Here is a 25,644-nt window from a genome sequence, read left to right as displayed (position 1 = left end):
ACAGTAATAAACACATCCATGATGTACTACGGCAAAGCATAACACGTAGATACAATAGTACCAGTGATGATACATGCGCAAAAAACATAGCAGAGAAGTGCAACCCCACCATTCCACCTATATATTTGCAGAGAATCTTGTCCTCCGAGTTCAAACCCCTTCAAAGAGGGGCACCATTGTAGGAATGCACTCAGCAAGGGGAGCACAATCATCAACCCTATAAAGGGATGACCAATTTCATCCACCCTCTCCTCCACCCACATAAATACAAAAACCAACGAATTATAAATCCACGAGCCATGAAGCAAGCGAAATATGGATCATCATCAAACAATTAATACCAAATTTCACATACAGTATCCCAAGATATTCCAATCTGAACTGAAAAAGAAAAAAATAATAATAATAAACTGTTGAACACAAATGTTGAATATATTGATTTGATGGGGGAAAGCTCTGCGTGTGTGGCATTTGGGCGGCTGCCGCCAGTATGTCCAACCTCCAAAACCTCAGAAACCCCATAAGTCTCAACGGCCCACATGGAAAGCTCAGAGTACCCATGAATCCCTCATTGCTCAGAGGGCCAAACTCTCCACAAAACAATAATGGTTTTTTCTTTTTTCTTTTTTTCTTTTTTGGGTAGTGAAAAAAGAGAAGGCTAGCTGTGTTGTGTGGGCTATCAAAATAAGTAGCACCACACCGATGGTACTATTAATGGAACCATTATGTCAATCACTTCAATACCCACCGGTGGCTGACAGAGATGACTGTAACTGCAACAGGTGGTGGTAGCAGTCGGCGGCCGTCGGCCTCTGCTCCGGGTTCTGGTCCAAGCACCTATTCTGCAGTTCTCTCAAGAGCTTGGGGACTGCCACCAATCCACATGTCTTCACCAGATGACCCACACCCCACACGTCGACCTTTATTCCATGCAGACCCCTCCCCATCTCCGGCGCGTGCCTCCCACTAGTTGCCGGCGTGGCGGCTCCGTGTGGGTATATCTGCGGTGCTCCCACCGCCTCATCAAACCCACATACAAACCACTCGCTATCTCTGTCGCTTCTCCTCATCACCTTGTCCCAGCTCAGGTCTCTGTGCATGAATGAAAGGTCATGTAGTGCAACCAAGGCCTTCGTTACGTTCTTGAGAGCTTCTACTAGCTGATCACAGTTCGTGGGCTTTGATTTGCAGCCTCTGGGCTTGAAGATCAGCACCAGATCTTTCTCCGATGATCGGAGGATGAACTCAGCGTGTGGGATTCGGTGGTCAAGAAAATCATAGATTTCTTTCACTGCACCCCACTTTCTCCTACTTGAGAAGTATTTTGCTACAGTGTTTGGTGTCACTTCGATGATGTTTCCATTGCAGGAATCAATCCTCTCAAAGTCACTATAAGGAAACGACTTGTAATTGCTGCCATTGTTAATGTTGTTGAAGCATCTGTCAGCTAGCAAAGGCAACAAGCCTGCAATTCTCCAACATGGGATTAGGCCTTTTATTCTCTCGGATGGTGTAGATAAGTCTAGTGAATATAAATCAGTTCGAATGACTCGGTCCTGTGATCGGCTCAAGGCACAAAATGTTACCATGTAGCCAACAGCGTAGTAGCCAAGTAGGTAAGGAAGATCCATGTATGTCCATAAAAGCTTCTCAACTATTGAAGAAGAGGGATCAATGTGACCATCCCTTAATTGATCAGTCTCCTCTCCCCTCCACAAACAAAAATTTCTCACAAACCCCGTTACGTTGGGCCATTGATCTTGCAATGCTTCAGCTGATGAAGAAGAGGGTTTCCGAATGACAATCATCTCAATAGAACAGAATTTAGATACAACCCTATTAATGCAATCATCCCAAAGACCAACGAAAGAGTCTCTACTGGTAGCAGTGGCTGCACTGATGCTAGGGTTTGATCGAATAATTGAGCTTAAGATATCAAATGTGAAAGCTCTACAATCTAATAGTTCAGTAGAAGTAGTAAAGAATACTTCTTTCCCTTGCGGCAAGTCGCGGTAGACGTCTCTCCGAAGAGGAAACCTTAGATCCTCGGGCGGTGGCTCTTGCAAGTGCCATGAGAGCTCGAACAAGCTGGGCAGTGTCGTGGGTGGGGCTCGGAGACACCCCACGTAGTACTCCGTTGGGTCCTGGAACTCCCATGGAGGAATAGCTGCACCAGAACAGATATGAAACACCAATATCATATGTGTGTATATAAATGCACCAAAGCAATGTACAAAGAAATGGCCCACATCAATGACTCAATCACAACCGTCGGAGACTGAAGAGAGCAAGGACCAACGGTTGGTATTAATGAACATATAGGGACCATTGGAGAAGCGTCTTCCTCTTTATTTATGTGTAGAAGACTTACATCTGATGGAAGGCTCTGCCAATGGAAGCTGAACTCTTTCTGTGAAACCTGAGAGGATTAGAGATACCGTTATATGGGGATTCCTAGATTGTTTCTCAGAATAGGAATATCAACAAACAGATTGATACCAGATGAAGCAGAAGCTGAGGAAGACTTTCTTCTGCCAAAGACTTTGACTTGTTGTCCAGAAATGAATCTATCCACTGAGAAACCTTTGAGGGGTCCATCTTCAAAGGTCTCAATGGTGCAAGCAACCGTAGAGTCGTCTAAGAAAGTGAGCTCATCTGCGTTCAAGAAGCTCGACCCTTGAAGCCTCACTCTCCCTCTGTGGTGCTCGCCTTCTTCTGCCCACAAACTCACTGACTCCTCCCATGTCATTCGGATCTTCCCAATTCGACGAAGCTCCTTCGAAGACGAAGACGATGAGGGACCCCCAATGTCCAGTGAAGACTCGAACCCTAATTGGCTTCCTCTGGTACCATGGTAAAATGCTTCGCCTCCACTCCCCATAACCAGTTGCTTCGTCCTTGCTGCAAACGAAAACGTAGGACAAACATGTTTTGATGAGAAGGATATTATGGATTATGTTTTAATCTTCTTTTCTGATAAACAAATTATTGCCTCCAAATTAAGAGAGAAAAGCATTAATTGTTTGGTGCATACCGGAGAGAGAGATGTCGTCTTCTTTGAATGGGGGAGGTGGAGGCAGAGCTTTGCGACTGTCATCGACGGAAACAATTGCCGAAGCACCTCTGCTCTGAGGTGTTCTCATACGAGATCCCATGAACTGAGAGAGCTCTTCGAAAACCTCTTCATCAAACGAAGCTGGCAATCTATGGAGCTTCCTCTCATATGGCGACAGCCGGAAATAACTCTTCCCGCCTTGTTCTCTCTCACCTCTTCTCTCCCACTCATACACCTTCCTGAACTCACCCAACATGTTATCCCACTTGGTCCCAGCTGTTTTAGCATCTCTACTAACCCCATGTCTGTTCAAAAACTCTGCAACTTCTCTATCCTTATCAGCCCTAGTTTTGCCCCTCACTGATAGCACGGCCACGTCCACTCCTGTGCCCTGGGCACCCTCCGGCGGTTCACTTCGGGAAGATGAGCCAGACCCATCAGACCCTCCTTGGTACTGAATCCTCCAAGCCCTAGCTAACCATAGCATCTCATTTGGTTTCCAAACTGGGCTCACGTACTTGCCTTTACGAAATTGCTGATGAAAGTGTTCTCCCTCTGGCTTGTTGGTTTCTTGTCCGGAGGCTGCAGAGAGAGAAGGGATAGGAGAGTGAGAAGGTGAAGATGCGGTGTCTGACGAAGAAGCTGCTGTCGTATGAAGTTGGGTATGTGGGTTGGTTGTGGGAGATGGGCTAGATTCGGTGTTGAGTATAGCCATCTGGGTCTGTTTCTGTTGCTGCTGATGGTGAGACGGAGAAGGTAGGAGCTTCCATTGCCCACTCCCGTATCTGGGTCTCTTAGGGTTCAAAACATCAAACTGCTGCTGTTGTTGTTCGAAAGTCGCAGAGCTTGCACCACTGGGAACATAGAGAGGAGGGATGAACTGAGCACCGGTGACCACCACCACCGGGGACTGTTGATGATGGTGCTGCTGCCTAGTTTCAGTGGATTCCTCAAGCGGGTCTTGAGGAGAAGTCGAATGCTGCTGCTGCTGTTGCTTCTTGGTTGCTTCACCCTTGTCGCCCATCTCAAATGGGCAAAGGTATAGAGAGAGAAGAAAACCTTAAACAAGAAGAAGAAGCAACGGAACCATTGCTGGAAGGTAATCTCGTTTTCAATCCAAAATTCACAAGCGTATGGGGGCGTGCTTTTGGACTCAGATTTCTACCGTATCTTGAAAAGGGAAAGTAAGAAAAGAAAGCGTAGTTGTTGTTAAGACAGGTAAAAGCAAAATCAAGGCGATGGAAGAAGAAGCAGCAGAGAAAAAGTCGTGGTCGTGGAACTGCTGTGAATGAGACGCTTCAGCTTAGCACTTAATTCAACCCCACACCCACGCAGTGCAAATTGAGATAATAAGGAGAGTTTGGAGAGAGAAAGAGAGCGAGAATCATGATTAGGAAAATGAAATGATTGTACTGAGACTGAGAAATGCGGCTTCAAAAAACAAAGAAATAACAAAAAAGAAAAGAAATTAATCGAGAATCCTTTTTCGAGAGCAATTAATGTTGGTTATATAAGAGAGACAGAGCTTCCGACTTCTCGCGAGAGAGCATGAGTGGTTGTGTGGTGACTCACTTCAGAGAGTTTTTTTGTTTCGCTTTCCATTTTATGTATTTAAAAAAAAAATGTTTTGTTTTGGGTTTCAGAGGACGATGTGGACGGGTCGAATCGATGGCTCTGCTCCATGACTCATGAGAGACTCCCTTTGAGGACTCTTCTCCTCCGCCTTTTCCTAAATGGGGTTCGTTTTGTACTTTTCTTTCATTCATCCTCTCTCTCCCCCACTCTTACTCTCTCTTCTCTTCTATGTCCTCAACACAATTCGACCATTAGTGCATCTCTCTCTCTCACTCATATATATATATCCTCCGTGCTTCCTTTAAAAGTAAATTTCATTCCTTTAATTCGAAATGAAGGAAAATAATTAATTTCACAAAGAGCTTGCATAAATCAACCATTAAAATTAAATTATGGAAGGATTTGGATGGATGAAAGGTGCAAGGACGGGGAGAGGCATGCAGTGGAGCCGCAGAGGAGGCAACCGACCTCTCTCGCCCGCCAGCCAAGCTTTTCGCTCCTACCTTCCTATATCATTCACGCCGTACCTGGCTCCAAATTCAATGTCTTCATCTATACTCTTTTCCATTGCCTTCCTCTATTTTCTTTATTCACTCTAAAAAGACACTTTTCCCTTTCGTTATCTGCTGTGTTTCAACCATTTTAACTTGAGGGTGAAATGAAAAGGCCTCACTCTCTTGTCCCTTTCTTTACTTCTTTTAATAGACAACATTAATGATCTTAATAAATGTCATGAAATTCAACTTTCAATCCTTTTCTTTATTTACCATATCCCTCCACCACTTGTGTTAAAAAGTACTGTTTCCTTATAAATGGGAATGCTATAAATTACTAACTGTCATCACCACATATAATTCTGATGGCTTGGTGTGCATAGAACCCAATAAAAATGGAGTCATGGGGTGATGCTAGTTGTACCTAAACGTCATTGATAGGGAGTTCATTTTGAGGCATGGCATGTTGCTCATAAGTGTGGTTTTCTGGGTGAAGATTGAGGCTAAGACCTCCAAATAAATCATTAATACTTTGTATCTTACTTAGTAGACTTTTGTTTTAAGCTCTGGGTTGTTCTTTGAGATTCATTTTGGTACACTTTTATTTTAGGGGTGAAATTGTGTAGTGTAATAATCTCTATCTCTTGTGAATATGGCAATTTTCGTTGTTCTTTTTAGTAAATATTTCACCAATGACTTCAACTATGATCTCAGGGTTTTAACAAATTATAAAACTTGAATGGGAAATGAGTATTTGATATTGGGCGTTTCCAATTAGAATTTAGCCGTATAGAATATTAAGTTGCGATCAAGAGTTTGAGCTTACAGTAGAATGAGCTAGAGACAACAGAGAATGATAATAGAAACAAGAAGAGAATTCTAGGAAAGATGAGATTTTCTTTCTTCCTTTATTTAGCAAGAAATTAATTCTTTTTATAATCCTTTAAATTAATCTCTTACATTAATTATATAATAATGATGTCAAAAAACTTTTGAGGATAATTAATGTTTTCAGAACCGGACCGATCATTGAATGAGAAAAGTTACCGGTTCACGGTTAATTAGTCGGACCAATGGTTGAACCACAATTGAATCCGTGACATCATAAATATATGTTTTATATATTATTAAAATTTTAAAAATAATAAAAAATAAAATAATAAATTTGATGCAAATGTTGACGGTATCTACTTTGTTTGTTGAGTTTTTTCAGTTTTTATTCTATTTTTTTTATTTCTCTATCAAATTGTAAACAAAAATCACAATTTTAATTATAAAATTAAATAATCAAGTCATCAACAATTTAATTTTTTTTTAAAAATAATCAAATTATCAACAATTTATAAAAACCCCACATTAATTTAGAGAATCAAGTCATCAATAATTTAAAAAAATCAAAGAATTAAAAATTTTGAAATTTGTTACAATTTTTTTTTTTCAAAATGAGAAATTTACTTTCAAATCAAATATTTATTTTAAATTTAAAAATTAGAATTTCATTTGAAAATCAACAAAAATTTAAATAAATTAAATTTTCAATAAATTAAAATTTCAATGTGCAATAAATAAACAAAAAATGAAAAAAAATTATAAAAGTTAAATATTAAACATAACATTAAAATTATAATCAACAAAAAATTAAGACATTAAATATAAACATAAAAATTATTATTATTATTATTATTATTATTATTATTATTATTTTTAAATGGGAGTTTAAGATTTTAATTTCACCTGCTTGTCGGCAGCAGAAAGGCGTGTCGCCGACGGGTGGAACTGGCATGGGGGGCGGGGGCAAAGAGTAGTTTTCTATGTGAGTGGGGAGAAGGGGCCTCATCGGTAGCAAGCGGGTTGCCGACCTGCTACTAGAGATGGGGCGTTGCGGTACAGATTGTTGGTGTTGGGAGTTTGGAACCTGTGTATCCGAAGATTCTCTAGCAAAATGGACCAGTCTCCTTGTAGCACAGGGTTTATCTCCTTGAGAAAGACATCCGTCATTATCATCTAGAAGCTCCAGTAGGCTAAAGTTGAATCGACATCTCATTATAGAGAACCAACTACACTCTAATACCCTATATAAAAAACAATGAGACACTAAGTGCTCGGGTCTATGACATGCAATCCATTGCATTTAGCTTCCTCATGAACTAGTATCCATAGTTTAACAAGGTAAAAACTATCAACCTTTCAAGACTACCTTTATTATCCTTAAGTTACAAATTTTCCTATTGTGTGTTCAACTGACATATCTTAGCTTTCCAAAAGCATATGTCAAGTTCCACTTAAGGATGATGGAGAACTAAGATATGTTTCCTTTAAAAGTTTATTGGGATAATTGGTATTAACCATCAGAATGAGTTTCCTATGGTGAATGCACTAGTGTGTATGATTATACCTTAAATAGGACTTATAGTGAGTCATGACATAAGACTATCAAGTTGTCATTACTTCATCAAGATGTTTCATTATGTTGTCTTTCAACCTTTAAAGAATATTGAGTTTGTGCTATAAATAGTAGTGGCTTTGACCTATAGGTGAGATTGTAAGTTGATCATATATTTCCTATAAATTGTGTCATTGTTGATGGAAGTTAGTAACGATAGCTATTCTTAATAGAGGCTCCATGATATCTCATGAGATTAATTGAAATAGAGTGTCCTCTTAAGTAATCCTAAGGAGTTGTGCTGACATATCTATGGGTAAATTAAGAATAAAATTTGATATTCTATCCTAATTAATCATACAAATCTAATTAAAATTCTGTGGGATAAAATTTATTAAATTAATTATGATTAATCATAATAAATGTCATTTTTCTTTATGTGATCCTAAACACTTAATATATAATTTTGCAGAATTAAGGATGTTTGGCTAAGCTCTAATTAATTAAAATCATATGGATCACTAGATATTTAATTTTAATTCAAAAAATTATTCATATAAATTGCATGCAACTACAAGCAATATTTACATATATGAAAATTGTCTAAATTTATGTACTAAAAATTCAAATTGCATGTATAATGAAAATAATAAATTATGTATACAAAAAGGACATAATGATAAGCACATAAATGTCCAGATCTCAATTCCACAAAATGGTATTCATAAAATGTCAAATTTATGAATTTTTCATAAAAACACCAAAAATATGATTTTTTTTCACAAAAATACAAAATTTATGAAATTTTTGCAAAATATTGGTGTTTTTAAATTTTTAGAAAAATTTAAATATTTTTTAATTGTTGTAAACTTGACCTCTTAACACTCATTCGACTAGAAAAAGAGTGTCATGGACACAAAATGAACCAAAAGGAGATAAAAAAATAAAATAAAATAATCAAGACACATAATCAATTTTTCCAGATTGCACATAATCAAGGTAGAGACAATAAAATGGCTCTGATACCAACTATTAGAGCTAAAACCAATCTAAACATGTCCAAAAAGCATATATCACCAATCTAATCATGCTCAAAACCTTAATAGCATATATCAAATGTGAATTCCCAAAATATACTTCCTGACATTGATGGTTTGGGAATTCGGAAATCAATTTGATATTCAGATGAGTTGAGGTGCTTCTAAACCTTTAAATCAATCTCAATATGATGGTGTATATATTGTCTAAATAGAGATAAGAGGGTTAGAGACCTAACCACAAGGGCTCTATTTATATTCACTTTACCTATCATACAATTTATGCCATAATTTATAGTTGTTAATGGCAATCAAAAAGGAAAACTAGATCAACGAAAATATGAGAATATTATTGATAGATTGATTTTTTGTCATCTATTGCTACAAAATAAAATAAAATAAAATAAAAAATTACAACCTAATTCAACTATACTAAAGTAACTAATCAAAAAAGGTTTTTAGCAAAAGTTACAGTAGTATGGCGGTCTTAGGTATCAACCATTGGGATGAATTTTTTCCAATAATTAAGGCTTGAATGGAGGAAAAAAAGAAATGATTGTGATAAAATGAAATTGGATTGACAATTCATGATGAAAAATCAAAATAACAATGATTTTAAATTGAGAGGAACAATAAAATGTAAAATAAGAGAAAATTACTAAGGAAAATAAATTCTTAGAGTTAGAATTTTCTATAAAATAATCTCTATGGTGAATAGATGTTGAGATCTATTTTTTTTTATCAAGTTAGATTGAATATTTAAATTCTCATCTAAATCGATTTTTTATTTAGCTTTAAGTCTAGATATGATTTTTCTTCAAATTAGGTCATTTAATCCAAGAAATTGATTCAAAATATATATTCAATTCATCTTAAATCATCTTCCAATGATTCATACAATGCAACTATTCAATCTCATCAAATCAAACTTTAAGAATTTAATGAATTTACCTAGTTTACAATGTAATAGTCATTCAAGACAATTTGAAGAGAAAAATCCTCAAAATTTAATTAATCAATCAATTGGATCAAATTACTTTTGCAATTAAAGCTCATTCTCTATTCCACCATAGATCTTGCTTCTTGATCATCCTTCATATGAGAAAAATGAGAATCAACCACTCATGCTTGGAGATTTGATCTCACAAGGCATGTTTGGCTAGTGAGAAAATGAAGGAAAATGAAAAAAAAAATATAGAGAATTCTATTAATAAAGAGAATTTCTAGAAAATTTTACAATCAAAAGTATTAAAAAGCTTTTTACATAAGAAATTCAAGTTTCTATTCATAGGGCAAGGTCAAATGGACACTTGGCAACCTCTCATTGGTTTTCTAGAACTTACCAGATTCACAAATATGGAGTTTAGCATCAAAATCACCATTTTGTACAAGGACTATCATTTTCCCACGGTTGTGCAAAATTTAGTTGAGTAATAGCAACAATAGGGCCTTTTTGGATCGTTTCGCAACTTCATGCAAAATTTCACACAGTGGTGAGAAATCCATTTTTTCACAACAAATTCTTCTTTTTGGTTTGATTCACATAGTCATGCGAAAATTTTGCATGATCATGCAAAATTGCAATATAAGGTTTTTTAGCTTATCTTTGTTAATTCTTCAATTTTATTCTTTTGACTCCAAGTTAGCTACCTCTAATAAGCCCAAATCCTGGTCCAAACCAATTGTTTTACTTATTCCATTATGCATTTGGATCATCATCGATATTATTTTCCTTCTTCAAATCGATTCATTTCTTTCATCACCAATTTATCAAAATCATACCTTGAAATGACTCCAAAACTTTATAAGCCTAGTTAATGACTCTTGCAAGGGCAACAATATATTAATTGGGTATTTTAGGCATAATTACTACTCAAAAGATATGAAATGCAAGATAATTGTAAACTATAATATGCTCTTTTTGAGTAGTAATCAACTATGAACAAGATTTCTAGACCCATTTTGGAAAGTCTAGCATTATTCCTAGAATTGATGGAAGATTATGGGCCAAATTTCATTTAGGAAAATCTAACATTCTTTCACTTGGTCCATATATTCCATCATTCACCATAGTAAGAAACAAAATACACGAATCATGGCGATAGTATGTTCTTCACCATGATATTCCATCATTCATCATAAATGGGTGGTACCCTATTTTCCAAATGTCATTTTTTTCACCACTTGGAGCTATAGTATGTTCCAAGGGTTGGGTTGTTTTCCTATTAGAGTAGTACATGAGTTGAGTTCAAAACGTTGTGAGATAATTCTACAAAAAAATAAATTATTGAGCATTAGTTATATTCCTCAAAATCATCATAAACAAGTGTGTGCGCCAGCTAACATTGAATGTACTTACCTTGCTAACTCATTAGCTAGTATTGTTGTGCAGTATTACAAAGTGATTCATTCATTAGTTCTAGGTACACTTGAGTTTGTATATGCTAAATACCTTGTTAAAGAATAGAAAAAATTGCTTATTGAGGAATAGATAACAATTAGACAAAAAGGTTTTGTATGCAAATCATAATGCCAATATTTAAACCATGTTTCACTATCACAAGTAGTGATTTATCATTCAATGAATTACTGAAAAGTGATCCATTGTTGACATTAATCAAATTTGAATGTTTGTTAGCAATAGATGGCTTTAATAAGGGATTTCGCCTTTTTAAACATTATAGTAATTTTAATCATTTTATTTATTTACATTATAATCAAAGACAATAATCATTGCCTTATTGTTCCTCAATTTAGAAAAAAAAGGTCCATAATAAAGTCAACTACAATTAAATTGATTTTATTACAATAAAGTTAATTTCCATTATAACTCAGTCGGTAGAGTGCATGGCTTTTAACCACATGGTCGTGGGCTCGATTCCCATAAATGACGCATTATGTTTTAAAAATGAAATCTTTTTTATTTTTATGATTTGACTTCAAAGACATGATATTTTTTTTTTTAACTTCTATTTTTTTTTCTAAGGCATGACAATCACTTTATTTATTTCTATTTTTTCTCTTTTAAAATTCTAATTTTTGTCGTTTTCTTCCATTCTAAAGTCAACAATCATCTCAACTCAATCGGTAGAGTGTGTGGCTTAAAATATTTTCTTTTACTTTTTATTTTATTTTTAACTCGTTAAATTCAATAGTAGGTTCATTCACATGGTATCTCAAATTAGTACATAAAGAGTAGCTACCAACTATTATACCATGCATTGACATTGTGGATTTTCTATTTTAGTTGGCATTAGGAGATGAAGAGTAAAAGGAATGAATCTAGGTGGGATAATATCCTCCCACTGTGATGATGTACTTGTGTAATGGAAGTATCGAAAATGGTATGTCTTTATATCCTTGGATCCATAGTATCTTGTGCAAATGTGAGACTATCTTCTAGCATTCTTCAGTCTACATCACTTTTTGCCTTATTACTCATCATATTGTCTTCATAAAAAATATGGTGTTTCTACCAACAAATATCTTTTGATAATCCTAATTGTATTTATACTGGTGTTAATTGGGGTCTTTATGATTCAACTAGGATAATAGTTCTTGAATTTCTATGCGAAGTAAGATTGAGAAAAAGAAGTTTTACAATTGTTGACTCAAACCCATTGGCAAATCTTACTCAATGGAATATGGATGTACTTGTAGCAGAAATGGTCAATTTGGTATTTCATAATAAAGTGATAGATAAAATTGCTATGAAACGACTTATTAGCATATTATTACATCATTTCAGAATGGTAAAATCTTGATTCATTTAATCATCACAGACTCCTAAGCATGCAAATTATCTAAAAATAAAAATAGATATATCTAATTGATAGAGGAAGCACTATAAAGATCAATTGGCAAGGTTTTGGGCTGATATAGTAATAGTTATTACTTATGTCATGATATGGGATAAAAGTTGCGAATCCACTTATGTAATAGAGTTGGTAAACTAAAGTATTGCATAATGGTGTAGCATTAGATCTAAATAGAACCAAAAAATAGCCATGAAGATGAAAATAATGAAAATTAGATAATTCTCATGTAAAATGAACTAAAAAAATTTCAAAAAAATAAAGTATGAAAATTAATTAGTTCCTAGACCCTCAAATCAATTGGTAGTTAGAACAAAGAGGTAGTGTAGAAATAAAATGGATGAAGAAGGAGTCATCATAAAGAACAAAGCTAAGTTAGTAGCCTAAATTTTCAATCAAGAACAAGACATAAATTATAAAGAAACTTTTGCTCTGGTTGGTAGATTAGAGGCCATTAGAATGTTGTTAGTTTATGCTTGTTTTAAAGATTTTGTTTTATATCAAATGGGTATTAAAAGTGCATTTTTAAATCATTACATTATAGAGGAAGTTTATGTTGAATAACTTTCCAATTTTACAAACTATAATTTTCCAACCCATGTCTTCAAACTCAAAAAGGCATTCTATTGTTTGAAACAAGCACCTGAAGTTTGGTTTGATTGTTTAAGTAAATTTCTTTTAAGCAATGGCTTTAAAATGGGAAATAGTGATAAAATTATTTTTATTAAAACCAAATATAATGATATGTTCCTATGCAACTACATGTTGATGATATTATATTTGGTGCTACTGACATCTCCTTGTGTGAAGAATTTACCAAGTCTATGGATAGTGAATTCAACATAAGAATGTCAACTACTTCCTTAGTCTTCAAAATGAGTACATCTTCATCAACCAAGGAAAGTATATTCAAGATTTACTCAAGAGGTTTAGGATGGAGAATGTAAAGATCATGGGAGCCTCAATGATCTCATCATAGTTTTAATTTTCAAAATTTCTTATTTTATTGATCTTAAATCAATTCTGAAGATTAAAAAAAAAAAGTTATCACTTGGTGTTATTAACCTAGCCAGTAAAAATATCATTTTAGGAAATAATTATTTGACTTATGAAAAAGTGCATATATTTAAATTTTTTTTTTTTTATGGATGAAGATAAAATTTAGTTATAAAATTTGGGGTTCTTTTTCCTATATTTTTGCAAATTAGTGAGTCAAAACTCACTTTTCTCCTTTCCATTTACCTTGTAATCATCCTTTGGTGGACTATTATCACTCATATAACTTACTCTTTCTAAACCACCTTTGGGAATCCTTTGTTGAGGGATTTATCTAGACCCTCAGTATGACCTCGACAACCCCTTGAGTTTAGTTTAAGCTTCTTCACTTAGGCAACGAGTATACTTTAAGACAGTTTCTTCACTTAGAAGTTCATTGAATCCAAAATTGCACTTTTAGCTCATCCAAGTGCATTTTAGCTCACTTAGGCATCTCTTAGATAGGTTCACTTAGTTTTACTTCAACTCACTTAGGCACCTTTTAAGTAAGTCCAATTAATTTTACTGCATCACACTTAGTCGCATTTTGGGTAAGTTCACTTAGCCCATTTGATTCCACTTAGATGTTTTTTTTTTTTTTTTTTTTTTTTTTTTTTTTAAGGTTTAAGTCACTTTGATGCACCTTAGCTTCAACTCATTGAGTTGCACCTTAGCTTAACTCACTTTAGTTTAGGTTCACTTTGAGCTAGTGACCTCTAGGTTTAGTTTAGGAGTTTGTTTGTTTTAGTGAGACCTTCCTTTGTTAGCTTTTTTTATTTTTAATACATATAGGTTTAATCTTGAAATTGTCTAATTTTAGGATCAGGTGAGTATTAACTTGGTTTTTTTTATTTTTTTGCATGAGATGAATTTCAATCCTTGGTTATGTGAGTTTGAAGTTTCAATTTTTTATTACATTAGTTTAATATTTTGATTCTTGATTGGATGTGTTTGATATTTTTTATTTTCTTAAAAAGAGATTGCAGTGATTGAAATTTTAATTTTTAATTGCATAATATATTTTTTATTTTTTTATTTTAGTCTTTATTTTATTTTGCATAAGATTTGGGTGTTGCATATTAGAGAGATACATGGCATGGAAATTCTTTGAAGTTTGGTGGGATTCTCTAGGGATGCACGGATACCATATTGGAGAAAGAGGGGAACTGACATTGGTATGCATGACTTAAGGAGGTTTTTATATTAAGGAGTTTCATCGTCATACACCACATTCGCTTTGGGAGATAAGAAGGATTGCATTTATTTATTATTTATTTTTTGAGATTTGGAAGACAAGGGATTTTATGGCCATTGAGATGTATACAGAGAATAGGGGAGGAAGGAGTTTCATTGTCATACACCACATTCGCTTTGGGAGATAAGGAAGGATTGCAATTTATTTATTTTCATTTTATTTATTTGTTTATTTATTTATTTATATATATATTTTTTGAGATTTGGAAGACAAGGGATTCATGGTCATTGAGATACATACACAGCATAGGGGAGAGAAATAATGAAAGCATAGAAAATTTGGAAGATTTGCTAGGGGACACGACGTTGGAGATTAGAGGTCATTGAGATTGCATGGAATTTGATTTTTTAGAAAGTTAGGATTCTTTGGATTGAGGACATTGAAAGCTGCTACGACGTTGAGAGAGATAGGATCCTTGGAGATTCAAACCACATCATTTTGGAAAGGAGACTTGGTTAGAAAGTATTCTCTAGGTTGATTGGATTTGTTTTTGGAAGATTGACCAGGACTCTTTTAAAGTGTGAACGGCTGCATGTGGGATCTTTTTGGAGATACACGAGCTGCAGCATATAGGATTCCTTTTTCGGGAGTTACATGGCATCTTGAGAAGGATTTTCATTAAGGTGGTCGATTGCATAATGGAGAGAGGGATGAAGAAGCAATATTGGAGAAGATCCCTTTGCATACAGGCTGCCATTTTTTTAGGGAAGATTCTTGAAGATTTGGGATATTAATTTTAGGAAGGAGGAGCACGGAATAATGGGGGGATGGACAAGGTGGAACTGGGGGGCAACTGACCAAAAAAAAAAACGTGGAGACTTTTTGATAGAGGAGACGCACCAGAATTTTAAGAGAGAGGCATCCGCCACGCATGGGAATAATGGAGGCTACCACTTTGAGAGAATGAGGGGCTCCACCACGGACCATTGAGATTCTTTAGGAACAGGCTACAAATTTGAAAAAGGAAACAACACGCTCCAAGAGGAATTCCTCTCCAACATAGACGGTTCAGTGAGATTGGAGGAGCAGCACGCACTCCCATTGATAACGGGAACATGCACCAGATTGAGAAGCACCAGGACAGTCGCATAAGGAGAGCACAGCACGCACAGATTTTTTTTAAGGAAAAAGGCACCACGCATCACCAGATTTTAGGGGAACTACAGCTGCACCTTGAAACAGACAACACCCATACATCACCAGATTCTTGACCACCCACCAGTAGATCGAAGGCAAGCTTCGGGGTTTTGGGTTTTCTATTAATCATCTTGATTTTCTTCTTATTGTTTATAATTTTTTATGGTCTATGCTAGTTTAAAGTTTTATTTAAGTCTTTAGTTTTTTTATTCTTGATGATCCATGATATGATACAATTTTCTTGAAATCTTTTATCATTAATTCTTGATTATCTATGCTAGTTTAAAGTTTTCTTGAAGTCTTTAGTTTTGATTATTAATAATCCGTGATCTTATATAATTTTCTAGAAATCATTAGTTTGTAATTTTTTATTATCTATACTAGTTTAAAGTTTTCTTGAAGTCTTTAATTTTTTATTCTTGATGATCATTTAAAAGTTAGAATTTTTTTTAGATACTTGTTTCTCTTAGTTCTTGGTGACAAATTGAGAGTTAGATTTTTTAAAATATTAGTTTGTAATTCTTGATGATAGATTAAAAGTTAGAATTTTTCTAATGTTAGATTGTGATTCTTAATGATAGTTTAAAAGATAGAAACTTTTTTAGATACTTGTTTTCCATAGTTCTTAGTAATAGATTGAAAGTTAGATTTTTTAAAATGTTAGCTTGTAATTCTTGATGATAGATTGAAAGTTGAATTTTTTATTTATTTATTTATTTAATGTTAGTTTGTGATTCTTGATGACAGTTTAAATAATAGAAACTTTTTTTGGTACTTGTTTTTCATAGTTTTTGGTGATAGATTGAAAGTTAGAATTTTTTTTAAATGTTAGCTTGTAATTCTCGATGATAAGTTGAAAGTTAGATTTGTTAAAATGTTAGTTTACTTGATCTAAAAATCTCTGGTTGGTTGCTATTATGATTTTATCTTTAATATAATTTTCAGAAGCCATTAGAAAATAATGAGGCATCGCTATTTTAGTTTGGTTGGTTACTAGAAATTTCACTTTTTAAGTTATGTTTTCTTTTGGTTTGTTTGGTGATTGATATTTGTAAATACAATTTCTCTTTTTTAAACAAGAAATCCTTTTCTCAAAATATCCAAATTCATTTCAAATATTCTTCTTAGGTCCTTAGGGTAAAAAAAAAAGGATAACTATTTTTAAAAGGTATGCAACTAATTTCAATTGTTATGCATCCTCCTTTAAGCTTTCAATTAAATTCTGATTTTAAAGGGTACATGAATCCAAGCTTATGGTCCCAAACAAATGGGATGATTCTTGGCCTTGATGAGCTTATCAATGCTTATGCGAGGTTGGGAATACATAGGCTAGACTCATGTATATCAAATGGGGACTTGGTAAGACCCTTATATAAGCTCGGCTTTTAAATCTTTTGCCGTCAATTTGCTCGGTTCACTAGGCTTTCATAATAAAAATAAATAAATTATTCGACTTACTTAGAATGCTTCTAAATTTTTTTTCTTGTGATTGTATGATATTGTAGACTCCTTGAATATGTTTTTAGAATTTTATTTGAGTAAAAAAAATATTCAAATTGGAGATACGAATTAATCTTTTTGTAGGTTCAATTTTCGCCCAATTCTAAACATTTGAATTTTTTCTATAAATTTAAATTACTTGGTGTCCTTATTAAATTATTTTAATATTTACCCCTTGAAGTTAATTTTATGTTTTTGTTTCATTAAAAACCGACTCCCTAATTAAGAGAAACATTTTTCCTTTTCTACACCTGTTAAGCTAGTTTGATTTTGAACAAAGGGGTTGTTTGGTTGAATTTAAAAATGACCTATGTGCATACTTACCTTATACCATTATTTTTCATGTAATTAGACACTTTGAAAATGTTGTATGATTTTTGGTAGTATTTTATTACACTTTTGGATTGGTTAATTAATTTAGTATGAACATGCCTTAGGATTTTGTCCAATTTTGGACCATTTGGAGATTTTTGAAAACTAGGATTAAGTGGTGCCTTAATAAATTATTTGGCTACTTGGGTTGCAATCTAGACATATAGAAAAAGGCTCCTCTATTTTTTATTTTTTATTTTTACAATAAAATTCCCCTTCTAATTTTTTTTAAGATTTGTTTTGTGTGGCCTTATGTTCTAATTGTTTGCTAATGATCCTGTGTAGTGTTTAATTTGTTACTTAATTTGGTATTAATTGGCATCTCATCACATGATTTTGGAATTTTTTTTATTGTAACATAGACACAATGAGGATGTTACATAATTTTTATTATGATGAAATAATGCTTCTAAGTATTTATTGAGGACTTTTCTAACGAATCTAATTGTTCTAATTATTTACTAAGTGCTTTGACTAAGTCACTAACTTTGTCACCTCTAGCTCCCTTGTAAATTATTTTAATCATAATAACAAGTTGAAGATGTGTCATATGTGATAGTAAATGTTTCTTTATACCCCAAAGTAATTTTTGATCATTTATGAGGACTTCTATTGTGATTGCATGTATGCCGAAAACCTACATATTTGAGATTAGATATTTTTGTTGTCCAAACTCGTTGAGTTCTTACCACTTCGTTTAAGTTGTACACATGCCATGTATATATAGGATTAGTATCATAGTTATTTTTTATCATAATTGGTCTGCCCATTGTCATTGGTGGCAAACTAACCCTCTCTAGTTTTATGAAAGTGCATTGAAAGCTATGAATGTCATCAAGGACATTCCTGCACCTTTTATTTCCTTAACTATATAAACATGAAAATTTTGTATGTAAAGATTCTCATGCTTGACCATGCGTAGTTATTACTTGATTTTTTGAATGGAATGAACTACATGTTGTATGTCATATTATCTTAAGTAACCTTAATTGTCATGAAATATGGGATGAAAAATAATAAGTTTTGTATATTAGATTGACTAAACACATAGTTTATATAGGAGATTACAAGAAAATAAATAGGAAACAAGATACATAATAGGAAACTAACTTATTCCTAAATCATAAAATTATCTAATTGAAGCCCTCAATTTAAGGGATTTTAAAATAAATCTCCTATTCTATTTACAACTCAATTACAACCTATTTACAGCTTGACACTCCCCCCTCAAGCGAAGAAATAGATGTCTTCCATTCCCAACTTGAATACAAGATCGTGAAACATTGAACTGTTCAGCCCTTTTGTTAGGATATCAGCTAATTGATGTTCTGATGGAACATAAGGCATACACACTACTCCTTCCTCCAATTTTTCTTTGATGAAATGCCTATCAATCTCAATATATTTTGTCCTATCGTGTTGTATAGGGTTATGAGCAATATTGATAGTTGATTTGTTGTCACAATAGAGCTTTATAGGACCATCCCATTTGATTCTCAAATCATCTAGAATAATCTTCAACTAAAGTAGTTCACACAACCCTTGAGCAATGACCCTAAACTCTGATTCTGCAAACAACTTTGCTACCACATTCTGTTTTTTTGCTTCTCCATATTACCAGATTACCTCCAAGAAAAGTACAACACCCTGTAGTTGATCTTCGATCCACTAGGGAACTTGCATAGTCAACGTCGGTGTATGCTTTTAGAGCAAAAGTATTGTTCTTCTTGAACAAAATTCCTTTCCCGGGATTGCCTTTCAAGCAATGCAGCACCCTGTAAGCAGCTTGAAGATGAGGTTCTCTTGGATCATGCATGAATTGACTGATCACGCTTCCCGAGTAGGCGATGTTTGGCCGAGTGTGAGCAAGGTATATGAGCCTACCAACTAGCCTCTGGTACATTCTTTTATCTACCACTGGTTCTTCTTTACCTTCTCCCCAACTTGTGGTTTAAATCTATTAGGGTAGAGACTGATTTACACCCAATCTTTTTTGCCAATAAATTAGTCACATACTTTTGTTAAGAGATGAAGATCCTTTGTGTGGAATATGCCACCTCAATATCGAGGAAGTACTTTAGTTTCCCTAGTTCCTTTATCTTAAACTCTGTTGTTAATCTCTACTTCACTTCATGCTTTTCTCTCTCATCATTTCCAGTCACTATGATGTCGTCAACATAAACTAGAAAAACAGTTACTCCCTCTGCAATCGAGTGCTTAATGAAGAGAGTGTTGTCACCTTGGCTTTGTTTGTACCTAGACTCTTTTATGACTTTTGCAAATGTCCCAAACCAAGCCCTAGGAGATTGTTTTAGCCCATAAAGGGCCTTTTTCATCTTGCACACCTTGTTACTTGTGTTTCCCTCAAATCCCGGTGGGATGTTCATGTAAATCTCTTCATCTAAATCATCATGAAGAAATGCATTCTTAACATCATACTGTAGGAGTTTCCAATTGTAGTGAGCAACTAGTGACAACAGAATTCTTATAGTATTCATTTTTGCAATTGGAGCAAAAGTCTCCTGATAATCAACTCCATAAGTTTGAGTGTACCGTTTGGCTACCAATCTCGCTTTATGTCTCTCAAAAGATCCATTAGCCTTATATTTCAGTGTGAAAATCCACTTGCAATCAAAAATGATTTTCACTTTCGGTCTTTCAACAATCTCCCATGTTTTATTCTTTTCTAATGCACTCATCTCCTCTCTCATAGTATCCTTCCATTCCCTTTTTGTCAATGCCTCAGATATAGTGTTAGGGATGATAGTGGTGTTTACACTCACAATGAAATTCTTGTGGGCTGGTGATAGGTGCTTAAGAGACACATAGTGTGATAGTGGATAGAGTGGTTGGTTAGTGCATTCTCTGGTTCTTTTTTTGACAGCAATGAGAAGGTCTAAGTCTAGGTTGTCTGTTGAGTCAGTGGAAGTTTCACCAGGTTGTGTATGTAAAGATGAGTCTGATCTTACCGTGATTTCATTCCCAGGGTCTGAGTTGGATTCTTGGAATTTTATTTTTTATGTTTTTTTTTTTTTTAATGGAATGACTTTTTCCCTTGAATACACCTTAGGAAACTCTGGAAAATTGCAATGAGTGACACTGGCTGGAACAGGGGATGACACAAGTTCAGTGGTAAAATTGGGTGACTCAGGTGTGATTGGCTAAAATGACTCAAGTTCGATTGGCTCGGATGACTCAGGTTCTTCATCACCATGGGTTGAGACATGAGGAAGGTCAAGGGGTTCAAATGACTCACAAGGACTATCTTCCATCATTGAAATCTCCCCCTAAAGAGAGAACTTGGGGAAAAAAGGTTTATTTTCTATGAAGGTGACATCTGCAGAGATGTAAAAATTTTTGGCCAAGGGATTGTAACATTTGTATCCTTTTTTAGTGGATGAGTAACCAAGGAAGACACATTTTATGGCTCGGGGGTCTAGCTTGTCTCTATGTTGGTTGTGGACATGAACAAATACAGTGCACCTAAATACCTTAAGAGTGAGCCCATTTGAGGTTTTGAAGTGTAGATAGAAACTCTTAAGTATCTCTACGGGGCTTTTGTTGTCTAACACTCAAAGAGAATTCTATTTATCATGTATGTGGCAGTAAGAACAATTTCCCCCCAATAAGACTTAGGAACATTCCCTTGAAATAGTAAGACTCGGGTTGTGTTGAGTAAATGCCCATTTTCATCTCGGTTACCCCATTTTGTTGGGGTGTGTTAATACATGATGAGTCATAGAGAATGTCCTGTGATTGAAAATAGGGTGACAAAATCTGGTTGAAGTAATCTCTAGCATTATCTGTCCTAAAGCTTTTTATTTTAACCCTAAATTAGTTTTGAACCATTGAGTGGAAATTAGGTATAACAATGCTAACATCAGATTTTTGTTTAAGAAGAAAGATCCATGTAACCTAAATGCAGTCATCAATTATGGATACAAACCAACGAGCACCAGAAACATTAGGTATAGTCGAAGGACCTCATATGTCACTATGAATCAAATGAAGAGGATGAGAACTTCTTTTATTACTAATAGGAAAATATACACGAGTATGTTTTGCCAATTCACAAGTTTTGCAATGAAACTCGGAAATATCTAATCCTTGGAACAAATGAGGAAACATGACCTATAAAACCTTAAAAGATGGATGACCTATACATAGGTGATACAACCAAATGGTATCTTTATTTGAGGAACTGAGAAAAGACAACGACAAATTATTACTAGTTTTCTAAGATGATTCAAGGTGGTAAAGACTGTTCATTTCCTTAGCAAGTCCAATCTTCCTCCCCAAGTCTTGTTCCTGAAAAACACAATAAGAAGGGATAAAAATATCATAACATTTAAGATCATGGGTAAGCTTTTGAATGGAAACAAGGTTGGCCGACAATTTTGGTACATTGAGGACATTTTTAAGAATAAGGGTAGGTGTGATGTATATGTCTCCAAAACCTGCAACGGTAGCTAAAGAGTTATTGGCCATTGCAATTTTCTTGTTACTTGGGCTTGGGGTATAGGTATGGAAAAGTTGAGATTTGGAGGTTATATGGTCTGTGGCACCGAAGTCTATTATCCAAGAGTCATCATAAACCCTGTGTGAGACATTTATGCAAAAAGAGAATGAAGGTGTACCTGAAAGAGCCAAAGAACAAGTTCTAGTAGGTTTGTCAAGGGATCCCAACAAGCTTCTCAACTTCTCCATTTTTTCACTATTGAACCCGCCTATTGCTGAATTTTCCTCAGTTTTGGGCTGCTCTACCATGTGTGCTTGATATAAGGATTGCACAGACAATTTGCGTAGGAGGTGTGTGAGGAGAGCCATCCGAAGCAGTAAGGCAAACAGGAGGCACCAGAGAAGGGGATGAAAAAATCGCAGAGGAAGTAGCAAGAACTGGCACTTGGACGTGAGGTGGTGCATTTTTTAACAGGAACAAATGTTCATTAAATGTGACATGACATGAGAGATACAATTTACCCGTGTGGAAGTCCAAACATTTGAAGGCATGTTGAGTGAGGGAGTACCCAAGGTTTAGACTTTGGTTGGAGATTGTTTGTTCGGTAAGGAACAAGCCAAGGGTAACATTGACAACCAAAGGTCCGCAATTTGTGATAGTTAGGGGTACGACCAAAGAGAGTTTCAAAAAGACTTGTGTACGAGAGCAAAGGAGTGGGGAGACGATTGATGAGATAGACCGCAGTGGCTAGAGCATAAGTCCAGTAAGTGGAAGGGACTGAGGCATGATGGAGCAGGGTCATTCCTGTTTCAACAACATGACGATGGCGACGCTCAACCGTGCCATTTTATTGAGTAGTAGTGTAATGGCTAATACCGTGAGTAGTAAGAAAGGATCGTAGTTTGATGAATTCGCCACCGTTATCTGAGTACAAGTTTTTAAGCTTGCATGAAATTGATTTTCGACCATGGTGGTGAATTGCATAAATGTGGAGTGAACATCGGATTTATGCCGTAAAGGATAAAACCAACAGTACTTAGTGAAATGATCAACAAGCAGTAGATAATAGTGATAGCCATCAATAGAAGAAACCAGTGAGGGTCCCCACACATCAGCATACAAAAATCCAAAAGGGACGGTACTCTTGAGAGAAGTTGAACTAAAAGGAAGTTTGTGTGACTTATTGTATTGACAGGAAATACAAGACAACGTAGACTTAGAAGAGGCAACAGGTAAATCATGACTTCGAAGTAATGATGACAAAATCTTTGGAGTTGGATGCCCCAACTGATGATGCCAGCAATCAAAGGTGACCCAAGTTCCAGCTAAGCGAATTTGATTTGCTTGATACAAGGAAGATCGCAATGCCATAGGATACACACCTTCCGCGCATGAGCACTGCCCCCGTCATCCGATCCTTCACAAGGTAAAAGAAATGGTGAAACTCAATGGTAACATTGTTGTCATGAGTGAATTTATGAACAAATATTAAGTTTTTGTGAATAAGAGGCACATGTAATGTTTCTTTTAACATAAGAGAGCGAGACGAAGAAGAAAGGATTGTGGTTCCAATGTGGGCAATTTTCAAACCTGTACCATCTCCAAGAACCACCTCAGTCTGTCCCTCATATTCGGAATGAATAGAGAGATTGGCCAAGTCGGAGGTGATGTTGTAGGAGGCCGCGGAGTCAATAAGTCATTTTCCATTTGTCGAAGTGGCACAGTTCGCAACAGGGTGTAACTACAATTTGGCACATGTTTTGGCAGTGTGTCCAGACTGATCACATATTTGGCAAACAACATGGGACTTTTGTGATCCAAACTTGTTGTTATTGGAGTTTTGTTTGGATCGGGATTTGTTGTTTTTAAACTGACTATTGAATGACTTTCTTTGAGATGAATTTGCTGTGACGATTAGAGCAGGAGCATTGTTATCCATATGTTTGATGCAATGCTCATGACCAATGAGCAAATCATGTAACTCAGCAAAAGAGAGAGTAGTTTCTTTGGTGCGAATGGGTGCAACCATATCTCTAAATTCTGAACCAAGACCATTAAGCACGTAGAGTGTCAAATCATCATCTGAAATTGGTGCATCAATAAGGGAGAGTTCATCGACAATCATCTTGACCGCATGAAGAAACTTAGACACGGTGCAAGAACCCTATTGGATAAGGGTTAAATCCTCCTTCAATTACATAATCCTAGCCTGAGATTTGCTTGCAAACAAATGGGTTAGATGCTGCCAAGCATCATGACTCGTAGTGGTCATTGCGATGAGAGGCATCACGGTTTCAGAAACCGAGGAGAATATCGCGTTGAGCAGCAACTGGTCCTGTCGATACCAATGTGCATAGCGAGGCAAAGCAGAGGGAGAGGACTTCTCAATGGGTATGGGAGGACACGGGAGGGTGCCATCCAAGTATCCCATTAGATCATAACCAAACAAGATGGTTGTGAATGTTGCACGCCAGGAAGGGTAATTTGATGCGGTAAGTTTGTAAGGAATTTGGCTAGAGATGTTGATGGTGACCAGGGGTAAGTCAGAGGAAGGGTTGGAGTAGCCCGAAATAGAGTGGGGAGTGGAGTGGACATTGGACGACATAGTGCAGAGGAGGATTGTTATTCTCGTGAGAGAAAAAGACCTTTTGATACCATATAAGGATTGCACAGACAATTTGGCAAGAAAAACTTATTTATTCTTATTATAACTTGACTATATACAATACACTGTTGTGACTGATTAAGGAACGTACATATATAAATAGAAGGTAGAAAGAGTGATTACAAATCAATTTACAGAGATAATTCTAGAATGAACGTAAATCATGGAATTGCCTTTGTTATGTAGATTCCCTTATACTTGAGGCATTTGCTGTCCTCCACGGTTTTCCCATTCACGACTTGGTGGCTTACCATTCAACTTCCAACACTTCTCTTTTGTGTGCCTTGGTTTCTTGCAATAGGCACCAAAGATTGTCTTTGTTCTCCTTCCATTGATTGTCTCTACCTAAGTGTTTAAGCAGGTCATTCTTTCCTTGCTCTGAATATTTTGTTTTTGCAACTAGGGCTGATCCATCCAAGGTTTGTGGTTCAAGCATAACACTCCTTTGGCTTTTCTCGCCTCGAAACAGTGCCACCACTTCACTAAAGCACAGAACCTCCTGCTTGCCAAGAATCTGGATTCTCACTTTATCAAATTCTGGGTTAAGCCCAACAAGAAAATCATAGACTCTATCTTATTTAATGAAATCCTTTAGAACAACGACATCCTCAGGACATTTGGTTTTTTTCACCCTATAATGATCAAGTTCTTGCCACAAAGCTTTCAATTGATTGGCATATTTAGTAATTGTTTTACTTTCCTATTTTATAGCAATCGTTTTCACCTTGACCTCATATACTTGAGCCACATCTCTAGCTTTTGAATACGTCTGTTGGATTGCGTCCCAAATATCATTAGCCATAGCCAAGAACATACATGTGTTTCTAATTTAAGAGTCATAGAATTCCACAGCCACACCATA

At 35.4% G+C, this 25,644-nt stretch overlaps 1 protein-coding gene across 1 annotated transcript; it reads right to left on the bottom strand.

Annotated features, from left to right (window-relative positions):
• Positions 1 to 367: 367 nt before the first annotated feature.
• Positions 368 to 4,481, bottom strand: LOC100241288 (uncharacterized). The gene is made up of 4 exons (XM_010664045.3): positions 3,035 to 4,481; positions 2,500 to 2,901; positions 2,372 to 2,419; positions 368 to 2,167 (listed from the first exon to the last, which is right to left on the bottom strand). Exons 1-4 carry the CDS (start codon positions 4,077 to 4,079, stop codon positions 738 to 740), a joined length of 2,925 nt encoding a protein of 974 aa, XP_010662347.1. The 5' UTR covers positions 4,080 to 4,481; the 3' UTR covers positions 368 to 737.
• Positions 4,482 to 25,644: the final 21,163 nt, after the last annotated feature.

The sequence above is a fragment of the Vitis vinifera genome, chromosome 16, assembly GCF_030704535.1.
Source record: "Vitis vinifera cultivar Pinot Noir 40024 chromosome 16, ASM3070453v1".
NCBI lineage: Eukaryota > Viridiplantae > Streptophyta > Magnoliopsida > Vitales > Vitaceae > Vitis > Vitis vinifera.
The sequence above is the reverse complement of the archived record's forward strand: the minus strand, read 5'-3'. Positions and strand labels throughout refer to the sequence as shown.